The 20,770-nt window shown below is 47.4% G+C and overlaps 1 protein-coding gene across 1 annotated transcript in view; it reads right to left on the bottom strand.

Annotated features, from left to right (window-relative positions):
- LOC119926671 (very-long-chain enoyl-CoA reductase-like) overlaps nucleotides 1–20,436 on the bottom strand; it is an 85,524-nt gene extending 65,088 nt beyond the window's left edge. The window contains exon 1 of the mRNA XM_038744934.1: nucleotides 20,345–20,436. Within this exon, the coding sequence (XP_038600862.1) occupies nucleotides 20,345–20,371 (27 nt within the window). The 5' untranslated portion in view covers nucleotides 20,372–20,436. The remainder of the gene's footprint in view (nucleotides 1–20,344) is intronic.
- Between the last annotated feature and the right edge of the window lie 334 nt (nucleotides 20,437–20,770).

The raw sequence follows: 20,770 nt of genomic DNA, 5'->3' as shown, positions 1-20,770 counted from the left end.
CTAGGTGCCAAGCATTGTTCTAAGTGCTGAGGTAGATACAAGGTAATCAGGTTATCCCACGGGGGGCTTACAGTTTTAATTCCCATTATCCAGATGAGGGAACTGAGGCACAGAGAATTCATTCATTCATTCAATCGTATTTATTGAGCACTTACTGTGTGCAGAGCACTGTACTAAGCGCTTGGGAAGTACAAGTTGGCAACATATAGAGACGGTCCCTACCCAACAGCGGGCTCACAGTCTAGAAGGGGGAGACAGACAACAAAACAAAACATATCAACAAAATACAATAAATAGAATAAATATGTACAAATAAAAATTAATACGTACCAATAAAATAAATATGTACAAATAAAAGTGAAGTGACTTGCCCAAAGTCACACAGCTGACAAGCGGTAGAGCTGGGATTAGAACCCATGACCCCTAACTCCAAAGCCCAGGCTCTTTCTACCAAGCCACAGTGCTTCTCATTCGTGTTCTTATCTGAAAACAGGTGTGAACTTGAGACTCAAATGTGAATATTGTACCTAAACATAAAGCACTTAATAAATATGATTGATTGATTGATTGATTGATTGATTTCTAAGCAGGAGCATCCTGTGACCCCGGTAACTAGGGTGATTAATATAAACAGGTGTTGACCAACACTGCAGAGCTTAATTCGAAGGGAGTCACAGGTTAAGTTGAGCTCCTGAGGCATCCTCTAGACCGTAATTGCTTTGTGAACGGGAATGTGTCAACCGACTCTTTTTTATTGTACTCTCCCAAGTGCTTAGTACGGTGCTCTGTCAGTGCTGAATAAATACCACCGATGATGATGATGATGATCTCAATCCAGCAAGATTTCTGAGCCATTGCACTGCTTCAGCCTATGGGATGACCATCTCTTTCTCATGGACATTTACAAATTGGGTGCTCATAGTGACCACCTGCTTGCAGCTTCTCCACTAGGCCCTGTACATTCAATTCATTCATTCACTCAATCGTATTTATTGAGCATTTACTGTGGGTGGAGCACTGTACTAAGCGCTTGGGAGAGTACAATATAACAATAAACGGACGCATTCCCGGCCCACGACGAGCTTACAGTCTAGAGGGGGAGACATTAGACGCTAATTCATTCATTCATTCAGTCGCATTTATTGAGCGCTTACTGTGTGCAGAACCCTGTACTAAGCGCTTGGGAAGTACAAGTTGGCAACATATATAGAGACGGTCCCTGCCTGACAACAGGCTCACAGTCTAGAGCCCATTAGAGCAAATTAGACAGCAGAGACATGAATTAGACACTAGAAAACAAGGACTGGGTTTTCTGGAGAAAAAACATACAATAAGGGGGTTACCAGCAGTCCACAGCTGCACAGCACTTGTGTACATATTGGTAATTTATTTATAATAATAATAATAATAATAATAATAATAATAATTGTGGTATTTGTTAAGGACTTTCTTCAAAGCCCTACTAAGAGCCCTCCTTCCTCTTTTCTCCTCCCCCTCCCCATCCCCCTGCCTTACCTCCTTCCCCTCCCCACAGCACCTGTATATATGTATATATGTTTACAGGTATTTATTACTCTATTTATTTATTTTATTTGTATAAATTTATTCTATTTATTTTGTTAATATGTTTTGTTCTTTTGTCTGTCTCCCCCTTCTAGACTGTGAGCCCGCGGTTGGGTAGGAACTGCCTCTATATGTTGCCAACTTGTACTTCCCAAGCACTTAGTACAGTGCTCTACACACAGTAAGCGCTCAATAAATACGATTGAATGAATGAATGAATGAATACTATGTGCCAGGCACCGTGCTAAGCGCTGAATGGATACGAGCAAATTAGGTTGGACACAGTCTTAATCCCCATTTTACAGATGAGGTAACTGAGGCCCAGACAAGTGAAGTGGCTTGCCCAAGGCCACACAGCAGTCAAGTGGTGAGCCAGAATTAGAACCCATGACTTTTTGACTCTCAGGACCATGCTCTAACCACTAAGCCATGCTGCTTTATAGTAATGTCTGTCTCCCCGTCTAGACTGTGAGCTCATTGTGGGCAGGGAATATGAATATGTCAGAGAAGCAGCGTGGCTCAATGGAAAGAGCCCGGGCTTTGGAGTCAGAGGTCATGGGTTCAAACCCCGGCTCCACCAATTATCAGCTGTGTGACTTTGGGCAAGTCACTTCACTTCTCTGTGCCTCAGTTACCTCATCTGTAAAATGGGGATTAAGATTATGAGCCCCACGTGGGACAACCTCATCACCCTGTAACCTCCCCAGAGCTTAGAACAGTGCTTTGCACATTGTAAGCGCTTAACAAATGCCATCATTACTATTATTATTATCACTCACTCCGTTACATTGTACTCTTTCATTCATTCATTCATTCATTCATTCAATCGTATTTATTGAGCGCTTACTGTGTGCCGAGCACTGTACTAAGTGCTTGGGAAGTACAAGTTGGCAACATATAGATACGGTCCCTACCCAACAGCGGGGCTCACAGCCTGGAAGACAACGGGCTCTTCCAAAAGCTTAATACAGTACTCTGACCGCAGTAAGCGCTCAATAAATATGATTGAGTGAATGACTGATTGGTTCCATGACCAGTGCAGCAGCTGCAGAATAAAGTAAGGGCACCAAGTGGGTATCAGTCTAGGACTGTCCCTTCGGTCAGTCCCTGGAGTTGCTCATACCTGGAAGCGGGGCCATAATATCAATATTAAATATTAATACCAATAATAAATAATAAATTATTGTTTTATAATAATAACAATAATGTTATTAATAATAAGTTCCATTATTATTATTAATTGGCGGAGCTGGGATTTGAACCCATGACCGTGCTCTATCAACTAAGCCAATATACCGCACAGTTCGATGTGTCTCACAGTCGTACCTCCCAAGCGCTTAGTACAGCGCTCTGCACACAGTAAGCGCTCAGTAAACACGATTGAATGAATGAATGAATTTTATTTGTACATATTTATTCTATTTATTTTGTTAATATGTTTTGTTCTCCGTCTCCCCCTTCTAGACTGTGAGCCCACTGTTGGGTGGGGACTGTCCCTAGATGTTGCCAACTTGGACTTCCCAAGCGCTTAGTACAGTGTTCTGCACACAGTAAGCGCTCAATAAATACGATTGAATGAATGAATGAATTTTGTTTGTACATATTCATTCTATTTATTTTGTTAATATGTTTTGTTCTCTGTCTCCCCCTTCTAGACTGTGAGCCCACTGTTGGGTAGGGACCGTCTCTAGACATCTCTAGATGTTGCCAACTTGGACTTCCCAAGCGCTTAGTACAGTGCTCTGCACACAGTAAGCGCTCAATAAATACGATTGAATGAATGAATGAATTTTATTTGTACATATTTATTCTATTTATTTTGTTAATATGTTTTGTTCTCTGTCTCCCCCTTCTAGACTGAGCCCACTGTTGGGTAGGGACCGTCTCTAGATGTTGCCAACTTGGACTTCCCAAGCGCTTAGTACAGTGCTCTGCACACAGTAAGCGCTCAATAAATACGACTGAATGAATGAATGAATTTTATTTGTACATATTCATTCTATTTATTTTGTTAATATGTTTTGTTCTCTGTCTCCCCCTTCTAGACTGTGAGCCCACTGTTGGGTAGGGACCATCTGTCTCTAGATGTTGCCAACTTGGACTTCCCAAGCGCTTAGTACAGTGCTCTGCATCATCATCATCATCAATCGTATTTATTGAGCGCTTACTGTGTGCAGAGCACTGTACTAAGCACACAGTAAGCGGTCAATAAATACGATTGAATGAATGAATGAATGAATGCCTCACTAACAGGAGAAACCTCCCTGCTGGGTTCCTACATACATCTCCAAAAGAAGGCTCTCTCTCTCCACAAAAAGGTTTCCAGATACTGTCAGCCAAAGAAGGAGGTACCCACACCGCTCTTGAGCGCTTACTCTGTGCCGTTTAAAGTAAACTTGTCTTATGCCGTCGAGTCGTTTCCGATCCACAGCGACAACACGGACGCATCTCTCCCAGACCGCCTCCCTCTCCATCAGCACTCATTCTGGAAGTGTGGCTAGACAGGTTTTTTTTGGTAAAAATCCGGAAGCGGTTTACCATTGCCGCCTTCCGTGCAGCTCATCCATTCAATCGTATTTATAGAGCGCTTACTGTGTGCAGAGCACTGTACTAAGTGCTTGGGAAGTACAAGCTGGCAACATATAGGACGGTCCCAGTAAACTCAAGTCTCCACCCTCGACTCTCTCCCATGCTGCTGCTGCCCAGCCTGGGTGAGTTTTGACTTGTAGCAGATGGCCTTCCACTTACTAGCCACTGGCCAAGCTAAGACAGGCCTCTGCTTGAGTCTCCCTCCCGTAGCTGAGACTGGTAGAGGACTGGAAACTCTCCAGATGTGACCCTGAGAGGGGATTAAACCTGCACCCTCCTCTCCTCTGCCGCTAACCTCCTCACTGTACCTCATTCTCGCCCGTCCCACCGTCGACCCCCGGCCCACGTCCTCCCCCTGGCCCGGAATGCCCTCCCTCTGCCCATCTGCCAAGCTAGCTCTCTTCCTCCCTTCAAAACCCTACTGAGAGCTCACCTCCTCCAAAAAGCCTTCCCAGACTGAGCCCCCTCGTTCCTCTCCCCCTCCCCATCCCCGCAGCCTACCTCCTTCCCCTCCCCACAGCACCTGTATATATATTTGTACAGATTTATTACTCTATTTATTTTACTTGTACATATTTACTATTCTGTTTATTGTGTTAATGGTGTGCATTTTGCTTTAATTCTTTTTGTTCTGACAACTTGACACCTGTCCACATGTTTTGTTTTGTTCTCTGTCTCCCCTTTCTAGACTGTGAGCCCGTTGTTGGGTAGGGACCGTCTCTATAGGTTGCCAGCTTGTACTTCCCAAGCGCTTAGTACGGTGCTCTGCACACAGTTAGCGCTCAATAAATACGATCAAATGAATGAATAAACACCTGGCCCAAAAATTGAAATTCCTCTGAAAAAAGGGTTCCAACATGACTTTATCAAAAGAAAGGAGGCACTTGCCCATGATGAGCCGGGAACTATTCAATCAATCAATCATATTTATTGAGCTCTTACTGTATGCCAACTTGTACTTCCCAAGCGCTTAGTACAGTGCTCTGCACACAGTAAGCGCTCAATAAATATGACTGATTGATTGATTGTATGCAGAGCAGTGTACTGAGCACTTGGGAAAGGACACTATAAAAGAGTTAGCGGACAAATTCCCTCCCCACAGTGAGCTAAGGAAAGGAGTTTGGGAAGCATTTGGAAGTTCTGAGTTTTGTTTTGTCGCCCTAGCCCTTGGATTTGCACACTTTATTCACCACACTAAAGAGCCTCACAGCATTTATGTGCTTATGAGAAGCAGCGTGGCTCAGTGGAAAGAGCCCAGGCTTGGGAGTCAGAGGTCAAGGGTTCTAATTCCAGCTCCGCCACTTTCAGCTGTGTGACTCTGGCAAGTCACTTTACTTCTCTGTGCCTCAGTTACCTCATCTGTGAAATGGGGATGAAGAATGTGAGCCCCATGTGGGACAACCTGATCACCTTGTATCCCCCCAGCACTTAGAACAGTGCACATAGTAAGTGCTTAACAAATACCATCATCATTATTATTACATCTACAATTTATTCATTTATATTTCTATCCCTCTCCCCTTCTAGACTGTAAGTTCATCGTGGGCAGGGAGCATTTCTACTAATTGTTGTAGCACGCTCTCTAAAGTGCTCAGTACAGTCTGTCAGTCAGTCAGTCAATCATATTTCTTGAGAGCTTATTGTGCTCAGAGCACTGTATTAAGCGCTTGGGAGAGGACAATATAACAATAAACAGACACATTCCCTGCCCACAAAGAGCTTAGAATCTAGAGAGGCAGACACTAATATAAATAAACAAATTACAGATATGTACACAAGTCCTGTGGAGCTGGGAGGGGGGGATGAACAAAGGGAGCAAGCCAGGGCAATGCAGAAGGGAATGGGAGAATAATAAATAATAATGCTGGCATTTATAATAATAATAATAATAATGATGGCATTTATTAAGCTCTTACTATGTGCAAAACACTGTTCTAAGCACTGGGGAGGTTGCAAGGGGATCAGGTTGTCCCACAGGGGGCTCACAATCTTAATTCCCATTTTACAGATGAGGGAACTGAGGCCCAGAGAAGTTAAGTGACTTGCCCAAAGTCACACGGCTGAAAATTGGCGGAGCTGGGATTTGAACTCATGACCTCTGACTCCAAAGCCCGGGCTTATAAAGCACTTACTATGTGCAAAGCATTGTTATAAGCACTGGGGAAGTTACAAGGTGATCAGGTTGTCCCACAGGGGGCTCACAGTCTTAATCCCCATTTTACAGATGAGGGAACTGAGGCCCAGAGAAGTTAAGTGACTTGTCCAAAGTCACACGGCTGACAATTGGCAGAGCCCTGACCTCTGACTCCAAAGCCCATGCTCTTTCCACTGAGGAAAGAAGAGAAGAGAAGAAGAGGAGAAGAGGAAAGGAGGGCTTAAGTAGAGGCAGGTTTCTTGGAAGAGGTTTTGAAGGTGGCGAAAACTAACTGGATATAAGGAGTGAGGGCATTCCGGGCCAAAAGCAGGACATGGGGAGAGGTCAGCGGCGAATTAGCAAAGATCAACTTACAGTGAGAAGGTTGGCATCTGAGGAGTGAAGTGTGTAGGCTGGGTTGTAGCAAGGGGAGGTAAAAAGGCACAAGTTGATTGAGTGTTATAAAGCCAATGGAGAGGAGTTTCTGTTTGATGTTCAATTTTTTTCAAAATTTATTTATTAAGCACTTACTGTGTGCGGAGCACCAAACTAAGCTCTTGGGAAAGTATAGTACAGCAATAAACAGTGACAATCCCTGCCCATAATGAGCTCACTCTTTAGAGGGGGGAAGATGATGATGGTGATGATGATGATGGCATTTGTTAAGCGCTTACTATGTGCAAAGCACTGTTCTAAGCGCTGGGGGAGATGCAAGGTGATCAGGTTGTTGCACGTGGGGGCTCACAGTCTTAATCCCCATTTTACAGATGAGGGAACTGAGGCTCAGAGAAGTGAAGTGACTTGCCCAAGGTCACACATCAGACATGTGGTGGAGCCGGGATTCGAACCCGTGGCCTCTGACTCCGAAGCCCGTGCTCTTTCCACGAAGCCATACAAATAAGCAGACATTAATACGAATACATTAAATTACAGGTATATAAATAAGTGTTGCACGGCTGGGAGGTGGGAGGAAGAGCAAAGCAGCAAATCAGGGCAACGCAGAAGGGAGTGAGAGATGAGAAAAAGTGGGATTTAGTCTGGGAAGGACTCTTGGAGGATACGTGCCTTCAATAAGGCTTTTATGGGGTGGGGGGACAGTGATTGTCTGTCGGATTTGAGGAGGGAGGGCATTCCAGGGCAGAGGTAAGACATGGGCCAGAAGTCGGCAGTGAGACAGGCGAGTTGGAGGCACAGTGAGAAGGTTAGCATCTGAAGAGCAAAGTGTGTGGGTTGGGCTGTAGAAGAAGAGAAGCGAGGGGAGGTAGGAGGGGGTGAGGTGATGGACTGCTTTGAAGCCAATGGTGAGGAGATTTTTTCGGAAACGGAGGTGAATAGGAAACCCCTGGAGATTTTTAAGGCGGTGGGGTGGGGGTGATGCGTCTTGAACGTGTCTGTAAAAAGATGATCCGGGCAGCAGAGTGAAGTATGGACTGGAGTGGGGAGATGCAGGAGATTGGGAGGTCAGCAAGGAGGCTGACGCAGTAATCTAGGTGGAATAGGATGAGGAGGTGGATGAGCAACCACTGGAATTTCTTGAGGAGTGGGAAAGCATGGCCTGAACGTTTTTGTAGAAAAATGATCCAGTCCAGTGAAGTATGGACTGGAGTGGGGAGACACAGAGGCAGGGAGGTCAGCAAGGAGGCTGACGCAGTAATCTAAGAGGGATAGGATGAGGTGGATGGGCAACCACTGGAATTCCTTCAGGAGTGGGAAAGCATGGCCTGAACGTTTTTGTAGAAAAATGATCCAGTCCAGTGAAGTATGGACTGGAGTGGGGAGACACAGGAGGCAGGGAGGTCAGCAAGGAGGCTGACACAGTAATCTAGGCGGGATAGGATGAGGTGGATGGGCAACCACTGGAATTTCTTGAGGAGTGGGAAAGCATGGCCTGAACATTTCTGTAGAAAAATGATCCAGTCCAGTGAAGTATGGATTGGAGTGGGGAGACACAGAGGCAGGGAGGTCAGCAAGGAGGCTGACGCAGTAATCTAGGCGGGATAGGATGAGGAGGTGGATGGGCAATCACTGGAATTTCTTGAGAAGTGGAAAAGCATGGCCTGAACGTTTCTGTAGAAAAATGATCCAGTCCAGTGAAGTATGGACTGGAGTGGGGAGACACAGAGGCAGGGAGGTCAGCAAGGAGGCTGATACAGTAATCAAGGCGAGATAGGATGAGTGATTGGATTAATGCAGTAGCAGTTTGGATGGAGGGTAAACTGCTCTGCACCCAGTAAGCGCTCCATAAATAGGATCGATTGATCAATTGATTTGAGGGTTCTTAAAACAGAAAAGGCCCAAGTGTTGGCTGCCAAGATGGGCATCTCCCAGAATTGGGCTGGGATGGGGCACTTTGGCCCACGGGGCCAGTTAGGCTCTTTATTTTGTACTTCCCAAGCGCTTAGTACAGTGCTCTGCACACAGTAAGCGCTCAATAAATCCGATTGATTGATTGACTGATCCATCGCGAGTCACGATCTCCATGCGGGCTCCTTTGGGTAACGGCGACCAACTGCTTAGAGAAGCAGCATGGCACTTTGGGTAGAGCACAGGTCTGAGAGTCAGATCGTCATGGATTCTGATCCCAGCTCCACCACACGTCTGCCTTATAACCTTTGGGCAAGTCACTTCACTTCTTGGGGCCTCAGCTACCTCATCTGTAAAATGGGGATTGAGACTGTGAGCCCCACGTGGGACAGGGACTGTGTCCAACCCCATTTGCTTGCATCTACCTCCATGCTTAGTACAGTGCCTGGCACACAGTACGTGCTTAACGAACACCACAGTTCTTATTTTTCACTGTGACAGTCTCCTGATACCCAAGTGGGTCAGTGGTAACGGAGAGTTATTTTTTAACGCTATTTGTTAAGCTTTTACTATTCTAGGCACTGTAGTAAATAGGATTGATTGAATACTACTCTCAGTGAAACCACTGAGTTCTTTTCTGTGAAAATAATCGTAATGATGGTATTTGTTAAACAGTTACTATGTAACAAGCAGAGTACTAAGCAGTGGGGGTAGATAGAAGCAGCATGGCTCAGTGGAAAGAGCATGGGCTTTGGAGTCAGAGGTCATGGGTTCGAATCCCTACTGAGAGCTCACCTCCTCCAGGAGGTCTTCCCAGACTGAGCCCCCTCCTTCCTCTCCCCCTCCTGATCCCCCCCGCCCTACCTCCTTCCCCTCCCCACAGCACCTGTACATATGTATTTATTTTACTTGTCCATATTTACTATTCTATTTATTTTGTTAATGATGTGCATCTAGCTTTACTTCTATTTAATTCTGATGACTTGACACCTGTCCACATGTTTTGTTTTGTTATCTGTCACCCCGCTCTAGACTGTGGGCCCGCTGTTGGGTAGGGACCATCTCTATATTTTGCCAACTTGTACTTCCCAAGCGCTTAGTACAGTGCTCTGCACACAGTAAGCGCTCAATAAATATGATTGAATGAATGAATGAATGAATGAATGAATGAATGAATGAATGAATCCCGGCTCCACCAATTGTCAGCTGTGTGACTTTGGGCAAGTCACTGAACTTCTCTGGGCCTAAGTTACCTCATCTGTAAAATGGGGATTAAGACTGTGAGCCCCACGTGGGACAACCTGATCACCTTGTATCCCCCCAGCGCTTAGAACAGTGCTTTGCACATAGTAAGTGCTTAATAAATGTCATTATTATTGTTATTATTATTCTCTGTGCCCCAGTTCCCTCATCTGTACAATGGGGATGAAGACTGTAAGCCTCCGGTGGGACAACCTGATCGTCTTGTAACCACCCCAGTGCTTAGAACAGTGCTTTGCACATAGTAAGTGCTTAATAAATGTCATTATTATTATTATTATTATTCTCTTTGCCCCAGTTCCCTCATCTGTACAGTGGGATGAAGACTGTGAGCCTCCTGTGGGACAACCTGATCGTCTTGTAACCACCCCAGCGCTTAGAACAGTGCTTTGCAGATAGTAAGCACTTCATAAATGTCATTATTATTATTACATCAGGTAATCAGGTTAGACACAGTCTCTGTCCCACTGCATTATGCCAAAATGTTGTCTAGAAGGGAACTAGCAGTGCTCTGATCTAAAACATCTACATTGCCCACGTGGGGCAAGCTGATCACTTTGTATCCCCCACAGTGCTTAGAACAGTGCTTCTCATATAGTAAGCGCTTAACAAATACTATTATCATTATTATTATTATTATTATTATTATTACCAGAACAATTGCAGGTGGAGAGCAGGGCATTCTGAGAGAGATGTGTCCGTGATGTCTCTATGGGTCGAAAACGACTGACAGCCTAAGACGAGTGAATTAAGGTGCATGCAACCTAGAATTTGGCTCTCTTCCTCACAGTCTTCTGTCTTGCATCCCATGACTTATTCCTCACATTTGCCCATGAGCAGCACAAGTAGGCAGTTTGTTTTAATGAATTAAAAAGCAAAGTGCACTGTACTTCCCAAGCACTTAATACAGTGTTGCACACAGTAAGCACTCAATAAATATGACTGAATGAATGAATGTAGGACACAAACAACAGTTGAAATGATTTCAAGGCACCCACCCACCCACCCACCCAAATTCATTTCATTCATTCATTCATTCAATCGTATTTATTGAGCCCTTACTTTGTGCAGAGCACTGTACTAAGCCCTTGGGAAGTCCAAGTCGGCAACATAAAGAGATGGTCCCTACCCAACAACGGGCTCACAGGCTAGAAGAGGGAGACAGACAACAAGACAAAACATGTCTACAGGTGTCAGGTCATCAGAATAAATAAAAATAAAGCTAGATGCATATTATTAACAAAATAAATAGAATAGTAAATATTGTACAAGTAAAATAGAGTAATAAATCAGTACAAACATATATACAGGTGCTGCGGGGAGAGGAAGGAGGTAGGGTGAGGGGGATGGGGAGGAGGAGAGAAAAGAGGGCTCAGACTGGGAAGGCCTCCTGGAGGAGGTGAGCTCTCAGTAGGACTTTGAAGGGAGCACTATATTAAGCACTTTGGAAAGTACAAAGTCAGAGGTCATGGGTTCAAATCCTGGCTCTGCCTATTGTCAGCTGTGTGACTTTGGGTAAGTCACTTAACTTCTCTGTGCCTCAGTGACCTCATCTACAAAATGGGGATTAAGACTGTGAGCATCCCGTGGGACAAACTGATCACCTTGTAACCTCCCCAGTGCTTAGAACAGTGCTTTACACATAGTAAGCGCTTAATAAATGCCATCATTATTATTACAACAGAGCTGGTAAACACATTTCCTGCCCACATTTCGTGCCTACAGGGGGAGATGGACATTTACATAGATTAGAGGTAAGGGAAATAGTCGTGTACAAGAATGCTTTCATAAGTATTTTTATGGTATTTATATCATGGGGTTGGGGTGCGTATCTAAGTGCTTGAGGGATACACAACCAAATTCATAATCGACACAGAGGGGAGGGTGGATAGAGGAAATAAAGAGTTTAATCTGAGAGGGCCTCTTGGAGAAGATGCGACTTTTAAGAGGGTAATGAAGGTAGGGAGATTGGTGGATATCAAAGGGAGGGAGTTCTGGGCTCAAGGAAAATATGGACAAGATGCCAGCGGCGAGATAGATGAGATGGAGGTACAAAAAGTAGGCTGGCGTTAGAGAAGTGAAGCATGTTGAAGTAGGAGATCGACAAGGTAAGGTGAGGGGGAGAGAGCCGACTGACTGCCTAAAAGTGGTAAAGTGTTTCTGTTGGGTGCAGAGGTGGATGGACAACCAGTGGAGGTTTTTGGGGAGTGAGGAGATGAGGACTGAGCCCTTTTTCAAAAAAATGATCTGGGCAACAGAGTGTGAACTGGAAAGCGGGGAGAGAGGATTCATTCATCCATTCAGTCGTAGTTATTGAGCGCTTACTGTGTGCAGAGCACTGAACAAAGCTCTGGGGAGAGTACAATACAACAATTAACGGACACATTCCCTGCTCCCCGCCCACACCGACCTTACAGTCTGGGACAGGGACGGGGAGAGGGGAAAGTGGGGGAGAGACCTCTAACCTGCAGGGAGGTCAGTGAGGAGGCTGAGGCAGTGGTCAAGGTGGGAAAGAATGAGTGCTTGGATCAATGTTGTAGCAGTTTGGATGAAGAGGGAAGGCCCAACCACCTCCACATCAAACAGAAACTCCTCACCACCAGCTTTAAAGCAGTCAATCCCCTTGTCCCCTCCTACCTCACCTCGCTACTCTCCTCCTACAACCCAGCGTGCACACTTTGCTCCTCTAATTCCAACCTATTCACTGTTCCTCGATCTCGCCCATCTCACCGCCGACCCCTCGCCCACGTCCTGCCTCTGGCCTGGACTGTCCTTCCTCTTTATGCAACAGATTTCCGACCGACGATCACTCTCCCCCTCTTCGAAGCCTTACTGAAGGCCCATCTCCTCCAAGAGGCCTCCCCTAATGACTATGCCCTCTTCTCGCACTCCTTTCTGAGCCACCCTCACACTTGGATTCGTACCCTTTATTCACCCCTCCCTCAGCCTCACAGTATATATGTACATATTAGAGAAGCAGCATGGCCCAGTGGAAAGAGCTTGGGCTTTGGAGCCAGAGGTCATGGGATCAAATCCCATCTCTGCCACTTGTCAGCTGGGTGACTTTGGGCAAGTCACTTCACTTCTCTGGGCCTCAGTTCCCTCATCTGTAAAATGGGGATTAAAATTGTGAGCCCCACATGGGACAACCTGATCACCTTGTAATGGAGATTAAAATTGTGAGCCCCACATGGGACAACCTGATCACCTTGTAATGGAGATTAAAATTGTGAGCCCCACATGGGACAACCTGATCACCTTGTAACCTCCCCAGCGCTTAGAACAGTGCTTTGTACATTGTAAGCGATTAATAAACTCTAGACTGTGAGCCCACCTCTAGACTGTGAGCCCGTTGTTGGGTAGGGACCGTCTCTGTATCTTGCCAACTTGTACTTCCCAAGCGCTTAGTACAGTGCTCTGCACACAGTAAGTGCTCAATAAATACGATTGAATGAATGAATGAATGAATTAGAAGACATGTTTCCAGCCCACAAGGAGCTTACAGTCTAGAGGCGGAGATAGACATTAACGGAAATAAATAAATTTTAAGGATATGTACAGAAGTGCTGTGAGGCTGAAGGTGGGATGACTATCAAGGGATTGAAGGGCACAGATCCAAGTGCATGGGTGATGCAGAACAGAGAGGGAGTAGGGGAAAGGAGCCATCAATCAGGGAAGGCCCCTTGGAGGAGATGTGATTTTAATGTCTGTGATTTTAATAGGGTGCAGTTTGCACACTTGCTTTCAGATTGAAAAATGCTTAAAGCAGCATGGCTCAGTGGAAAGAGCACGGGCTTGGGAGTCAGAGGTCATGGGTTCTAATCCTGGCTCCACCATTTGCCTGCTATGTGACTTTGGGCAAATCACTTGACTTCTCTGGGCCTCAGTTCCCTCATCTGTAAAATGGGGATGAAGACTGTGAGCCCCATGTGGGACAACCTGATTACCTTGTATCTCCCCCAGTGCTTAGAACAGTGCTTGGCACATCGTAAGTGCTTAACAAATACCCCAAAATTATAATTATTATCATTAAATTAAGGCTTCTGTAGCTCATCTTCCAATTTGCATTAATTGAGTGCCTTCTAGGTGTGTAGCACTGTTCAGATGTGGAAGTTTACGTTATCTATCCTTGACTTTACTGACACTGCCTTCTCGGTTCTCCTCCTATCTCTCTGATCTCTCTGACTGTTCATTCTTCCCCTTTCATGGGCTCCTTTTCTGCCTCCCACCCTCTAACTGTGGGAGTCCCTCAAGGTTCAGTTCTGGGGCCCCTTTTATTCCCATCTACACCCACTCCCTTGGAGAACTCATTCGCTCCCATGGCTTCAATCACCACCTCTACATGGTTGACTCCCAAATCTACCTCTCCACCTCTGACCTCTCTCCTTCTCTACACTGACACATCAAATGCTATACATCTAAAGCAGAACTCCTCATCTTTCCACCCACACCACTCCCTGAATTTCCTATCACTGTAGACAGCACCACCACCCTCCCTGCATCCCAAGCCCATAACCTTGGCATTATCCTCATTCATTCAATCATATTTATTGAGCGCTTACTGTGTGCTGAGCCCTGTACTAAGCACTTGGGAAGTACAAGTCAGCAACACATAGAGACGGTCCCTACCCAACAACGGGCTCACAGTCTAGAAGGGGGAGACAGACAACACAACAAAACATGTAGACAGGTGTCAAAACTGTCAGAATAAATAGAATTATAGCTCTATGCACATAGTTAATAAAATAAATAGAATAGTAAATATGTACAACTCATCTTTCATTCATTCATTCATTCAATCTTATTTATTGAGCGCTTACTGTGTGCAGAGCACTGTACTAAGTGCATGGGAAGTACAAGTTAGAAACATAAAGAGATGGTCCCTACCCAACAACGGGCTCACAGTCTAGAAGGGGGAGACAGACAACAAAACAAAACATGTGGACAGGTGTCAAGTCATTAGAACAAATAGAATTAAAGCCAAATGCGCATTATTAACAAAATAAATAGAATAGTAAATATGTACAAGTAAAATAAATAGGGTAATAAATCTGTACAAACATATATACAGGTGCTGTGCGGAGGGGAAGGAGGTAGGGCGGGGGGATGGGGAGGAGGAGAGGAAAAAGGGGGCTCAGTCTGGGAAAGCCTCTTGGAGGAGGTGAGCTCTCAGTAGGGTTTTGTACATATCTGTAATTTATTCATTTATATTAATGTCTGCTTCCCCACCTAGACTGTAAGCTTGTTGTGCCCACTTATTGCTATATTGAATTCCCCCAAGCACTTAGTACAGTGCTCTGCACACAGAAAGCACTCAATAAATATGACTAACTGAACGAATTCAACCCACACATTCAATATGTTGTGAAATCCTGTTGGTTCTACCTGCATGGCATCTTTAGAATCAAGCAGTCAATCGATTGCATTTATTGAGTGTGGAGCACTGTACTAAGTGCTTGGGAGAGTGCAATATAACAGAGTCGGTAGGCATGTTCCTTGCCCTTGATGAACTTACAGTCTAGATGGGGAGACAGATATTGATACAAATGACAGCATTTATTCATTCATTCATTCAATCGTATTTATTGAGCACTTACTGTGTGCAGAGCACTGTACTAAGCGCTTGGGAAGTACAAGTTGGCAACATACAGAGACGGTCCCTACCCAACAACGGGCTCACGGTCTAGAAGGGGGAGACAGACAACAAAACAAAACATGTAGACAGGTGTTAAAATCGTCAGAACAACTAGAACTAGAATTATTGTACTCATTCAAGCGCTTAGTACAGTGCTCTGCACAAAATAAGTGCTTCAGTGCCGTTGATTGATTGCACCTCGGTGGGGAAAGGACCACCGAATCCACCTTTCAGTTAGTCTCGTGTCTGACCACTTCGGTCCAGGATGTAGCAAAAATCCTGGAGTCGTGGTTTATTTTACTATGTAGGGTACAGGCTGAGTTGTTAGAGGATGATGTAGACTGTTTTAAACAAAGCGATATTCCTGTCACAGAGCACTGAGGGTTGGGAACCCCGGGAACATCACATGGGAAAGTGATAGCAAGATAAGGAAAGAAATCCAGGAAGTTTAACTTTCCATCTCAAACATTGCTCTTCAGAGCATACATACGACTGATACAGTGCAGCGGAAAGAGCACGGCCCTGACAGTCACAAGGTCATGGGTTCTAATTCCAGTTTACCGGGCGCCGAGCACTGTCATTAAGTGCTTGGGAGAGTACGATATAAGAATATAACAGTCACAGTCTTCACTGTAGCTTTTCCTTGGTGGCCATTCCTTTTGTTCCCAATTCTAAGCTCCACCGGCATGTTGCTGTGAACTGTTTTTCAAATGTACCAATAAATCTAGGAAGTAATGAAATAGCTAAATCTACTTTCTAATAAAATGTTATACTCTGATCCCCAGGTGGTGAAAGTGGCTTGATTGATTACTTTTTGCCCTGCCTCACTGACTTAGGATACGATTCAAACAACCATATTTACACTCATAATTGCACCACTTTTCTTTGCCTAATTTGAGTTCCAGGCCTAATTCCTTGGCTTTGTGTTCCAAGATTCCTTTTTGCTGCAAAGTCCCAAGAGCATGGGAATGTCATTATACGTTAGAGGTGTTTCTCCCATCTTGCCTTGGAGTCTAGATAAACATATTCATTCAATCGTATTTACTGAGCGCTTACTGTGTGCAGAGCACTGTACTAAGCACTTGACATATAGTGGAAACTGCAGAGCTAGGCAGATGTAAACAAAGAATTGCTGGGTTTTTTTCTTTGCCTTCCAAATAATATCTTTCCCTTGGTGATCCTTGTTTATTCGGTCCACGATTGTGAAGCATTTTTCACTTCAAACCAACATCATCCTTCATTTACCTTAAAGAGAATCTAGAAAATTCTGGCAATGGGGATGTTTATTATGTATATATATGTACATATATATGGTGAATTAAAGGTCCTAATCTCCTTCTTTATGGATACGTTTTCCAGTCTTTTCTCTCTCAGACTTCTAAAAAGAGACCTCGGATTCTAAATAAATAGATGAATGGATAAATAAATCAACCAAATAACCAGATATGAGATTCAGTTAGTTCCCACCTGTTGTAGATCTAGAGTGGAATAAGTAAATGAGTGAATGGAACAAGAAATAATGACAAATCAGTTGCATTGTTTCTCCAGAACTTGGACACCAGAAACTAAGGGGGCAATTTAGCACTTCAAGTCGCAGAAGTCTTTTTGTGTGTGTGAAAGAGAGTAGCACATTGTGCCTGTTAATTTTCTGTTAGGGCTATGTGAAACTGAAATCCCCGTCCTTCCAAAATGCTTCACGGAATTTAACAAGTTCGTAACCTCACTCTTCCCCAGCTGATTTAGATTTTCCGCTTCTAATACAGATTATCTGTCTGGTTTGTTCATATAGAGAAGCAGTGTGGCTAAGCGAAAAGAGCACAGGCTTTGGAGTCAGAGGTCATGGGTTCAAATCCCGGCTCCACCAATTGTCAGCTGTGTGACTTTGGGCAAGTCACTTCCCTTCTCTGGGCCTCAGTTCCCTCATCTGTAAAATGAAGATTAAGACTGTGAGCTCCCTGTGGGACAACCTGATCACCTTGTAACCTCCCCAGCACTTAGAACAGTGCTTTGCACATAGTAAGTGCTTAATAAATGCCTCATTATTATTATTATTATATACATGTAATGCGCACAACCATACACACATCTTTAACGGGAGTTTCATGGGCGAAAGCGACGGGGAGAGAATTTCACCTTGCAACAATGCCCAGGTCAGTAGTCAAACTCTGTATAAACTATGCATCTGATGAACAAGTCTGTTGAGGTCTGCTTTTTTTTTTTTTTGAAGAAAGTATTGACCAAAACAAGAAGCCGCCACATGCGGCCAAGCAGTTGGCAATTTCTAAACTCTTCCAAGAACTTGATGGGCTTTGGAATTTTTCTCTTTAGTGCCTAACCTTTGACAGTGAAGGGACAGAGTCGAGTGGGAACTTGTCTTTCATCCTTAAGAGCAGGCTCCCTGCCTAGCCAGGGGGTGAGGGAGGAAGGGGGATGGAAGTGGGCATCTCTGATCACCACGAATTCTCCACACCCGTGTCCCTGGTACTGCCCAGGATGAAACTAGAGCCAGTGTGATGAAAGGCCCCAGAGCCCCCACCCCAGGACGTGGCCCTTCCCCAGGTCCCACGGCCATGTGATGAGTGGCTTGCAAGAGGACACCAGGGATAAGTCATCTCCTGGGCAATCCTTCCAGTCCTGCCCAACCCCTGCAAACCCCTGCCAGCCCCTGCCCAAACTTTGCCCAGCTCCTGCCCAGCCTCTGCCCAGCCTCTGCCCAGCTCCTGCCCAGCCTCTGCCCAGCCTCTGCCCAGCTCCTGCCCAGCCTCTGCCCAGCCTCTGCCCAGCTCCTGCCCAGCCTCTGCCCAGCCTCTGCCCAGCTCCTGCCCAGCCTCTGCCCAGCCTCTGCCCAGCTCCTGCCCAGCCTCTGCCCAGCCCCTGTCCATCTCCTGCCCAGCCTCTGCCCAGCCTCTGTCCAGCTCCTGCCCAGCCTCTGCCCAGCCTTTGCCCAGCTCCTGCCCAGCCTCTGCCCAGACTCTGCCCAGCTCCTGACCAGACTCTGCCCAGCTTCTGTCCAGCTCCTGCCCAGCCTCTGTCCAGCTCCTGCCCAGCCTCTGCCCAGCCTCTGCCCAGCCTCTGTCCATCTCCTGCCCAGCCTCTGCTCAGCCTCTGCCCAGCTCCTACCCAGCCTCTGCCCAGCCTCTGCCCAGCTCCTGCCCAGCTTCTGCCCAGATTCTGCCCAGCCTCTGCCCAGCCTCTGCCCAGCTCCTGCCCAGCCTCTGCCCAGCCCCTGTCCATCTCCTGCCCAGCCTCTGCCCAGCCTCTGTCCAGCTCCTGCCCAGCCTCTGCCCAGCCTTTGCCCAGCTCCTGCCCAGCCTCTGCCCAGACTCTGCCCAGCTCCTGTCCAGACTCTGCCCAGCTTCTGTCCAGCTCCTGCCCAGCCTCTGTCCAGCTCCTGCCCAGCCTCTGCCCAGCCTCTGCCCAGCCTCTGTCCATCTCCTGCCCAGCCTCTGCTCAGCCTCTGCCCAGCTCCTACCCAGCCTCTGCCCAGCCTCTGCCCAGCTCCTGCCCAGCTTCTGCCCAGATTCTGCCCAGCCTCTGTCCAGCTCCTGCCCAGCCTCTGCCCAGCCTGTGCCCAGCTCCTGCCCAGCCTCTGCCCAGACTCTGCCCAGCTCCTGTCCAGACTCTGCCCAGCTTCTGTCCAGCTCCTGCCCAGCCTCTGTCCAGCTCCTGCCCAGCCTCTGCCCAGACTCTGCCCAGCCTCTGTCCATCTCCTGCCCAGCCTCTGCTCAGCCTCTGCCCAGCTCCTACCCAGCCTCTGCCCAGCCTCTGCCCAGCTCCTGCCCAGCTCCTGCCCAGATTCTGCCCAGCCTCTGTCCATCTCCTGCCCAACCTCTGCTCAGCCTCTGCCCAGCTCCTGCCCAGCCTCTGCCCAGCCTCTGCCCAGCTCCTACCCAGCTCCTGCCCAGATTCTGCCCAGCCTCTGTCCATCTCCTGCCCAGCCTCTGCCCAGCCTCTGCCCAGCTCCTGCCCAGCCTCTGCCCAGCTCCTGCCCAGCCTCTGCCCAGCCCCTGCCCAGCTCCTGCCCAGACTCTGCCCAGCCTCTACCCAGCCTCTGCTCAGCTCCTGCCCAGCCTCTGTCCAGTTCCTGCCCAGCCTCTACCCAGCCTCTGCTCAGCTCCTGCCCAGCCTCTGCTCAGCCTCTGCTCAGCCTCTGCCCAGCTCCTGCCCAGCATCTGCCCAGCCTCTACCAGCCCTGCTCAGCTTCTGCCCAGCCTCTGCCCAGCCTCTGCCCAGGCCCTACCAGCCCTGCTCAGGTCCTGCCCAGCCTCTGACCAACCCCTGCCCGGTGGTGGAGAACTGTGGCCGCCGAGGGGGCCTTCCTCAGAGAAGAGGGGAGAGGGGGAAGAGAGAGAGAGAGAGAGAGACAGATTTTTGCTTCGACGGTGGACAGAGAATGACCAAAGAAATCTGTGCCCCTCCTCCGCCTTCCCTTCCGGACACTTTTGGAGGTCTCCGGGCCGGTGAAGGCAGAGCTGCTCAGGTGGGAGATGGCAGTGGCTACAAGGGGCTCCATCCATTCGTCCATCCGTCCAATCGTCCATCCCTCCTCAATGCAGAGGCGCCCAAGAACGAGGGCAAAGGCGTCCTCTACGGCCCCTGCCCAGGCTGCCCCTGCTTCTGCCCAGCTTCTGAGGCCAAGGGGCAGCTGCCCACTCCCTGTCCACCCCGGTCGACCGCAGGGGTCCCTCTGCCCATCCAACCCCCCTCCCCGCAGAAAGGGCTCAACTTTGCTTCGGGCATCCCTTTCCAACTCAAAAAGAGAGAAGGTGAGACAGAGACAGAGAGAGAGAGAGAGAGAGAGAGAGAGAGAGAGAGAGAGAGAGAGGGAGAGAGAGAGAAATGCCATGCACGTAACCCACCTCGAAGAAAGTCACTCTGCTGTTCATTTTGGCTGCGCCCTCCACAGCTTGACGGAGCCCAACGGGAGGAGGCTCCTTCTCCTCCTTCTCCTCCTCCTCCTCTTCCTCCTCCTTCTCCTTCTCTCCTTCTCCTTCTCCTCCTCCTCCTCTTCCTCCTCCTTCTCCTTCTCCTCCTCCTCCTCCTCCTTCTTCTCCTTCTCCTCTTCCTCCTCCTCCTCCTTCTCCTCTTCCTCCTCCTCTTCCTTCTCCTCCTTCTCCTTCTCCTCCTCCTCTTCCTCCTCCTCCTCCTCCTCCTCTTACTCCTCCTCCTCCCCCCCCCCCACAGCTAAGTGTCGCTGCCCTTCAAGTTGGGAAGCCCCCTGGCTCGGACACCCCTTTCCACCTCTTCAGCCAGCACGGTGCTGCTTTGTTGCAGCCAATCGGGCG

The sequence above is a fragment of the Tachyglossus aculeatus genome, chromosome 4 (assembly GCF_015852505.1).
Source record: "Tachyglossus aculeatus isolate mTacAcu1 chromosome 4, mTacAcu1.pri, whole genome shotgun sequence".
Taxonomy (NCBI): Eukaryota; Metazoa; Chordata; class Mammalia; order Monotremata; family Tachyglossidae; genus Tachyglossus; species Tachyglossus aculeatus.
The sequence above is the reverse complement of the archived record's forward strand: the minus strand, read 5'-3'. Positions and strand labels throughout refer to the sequence as shown.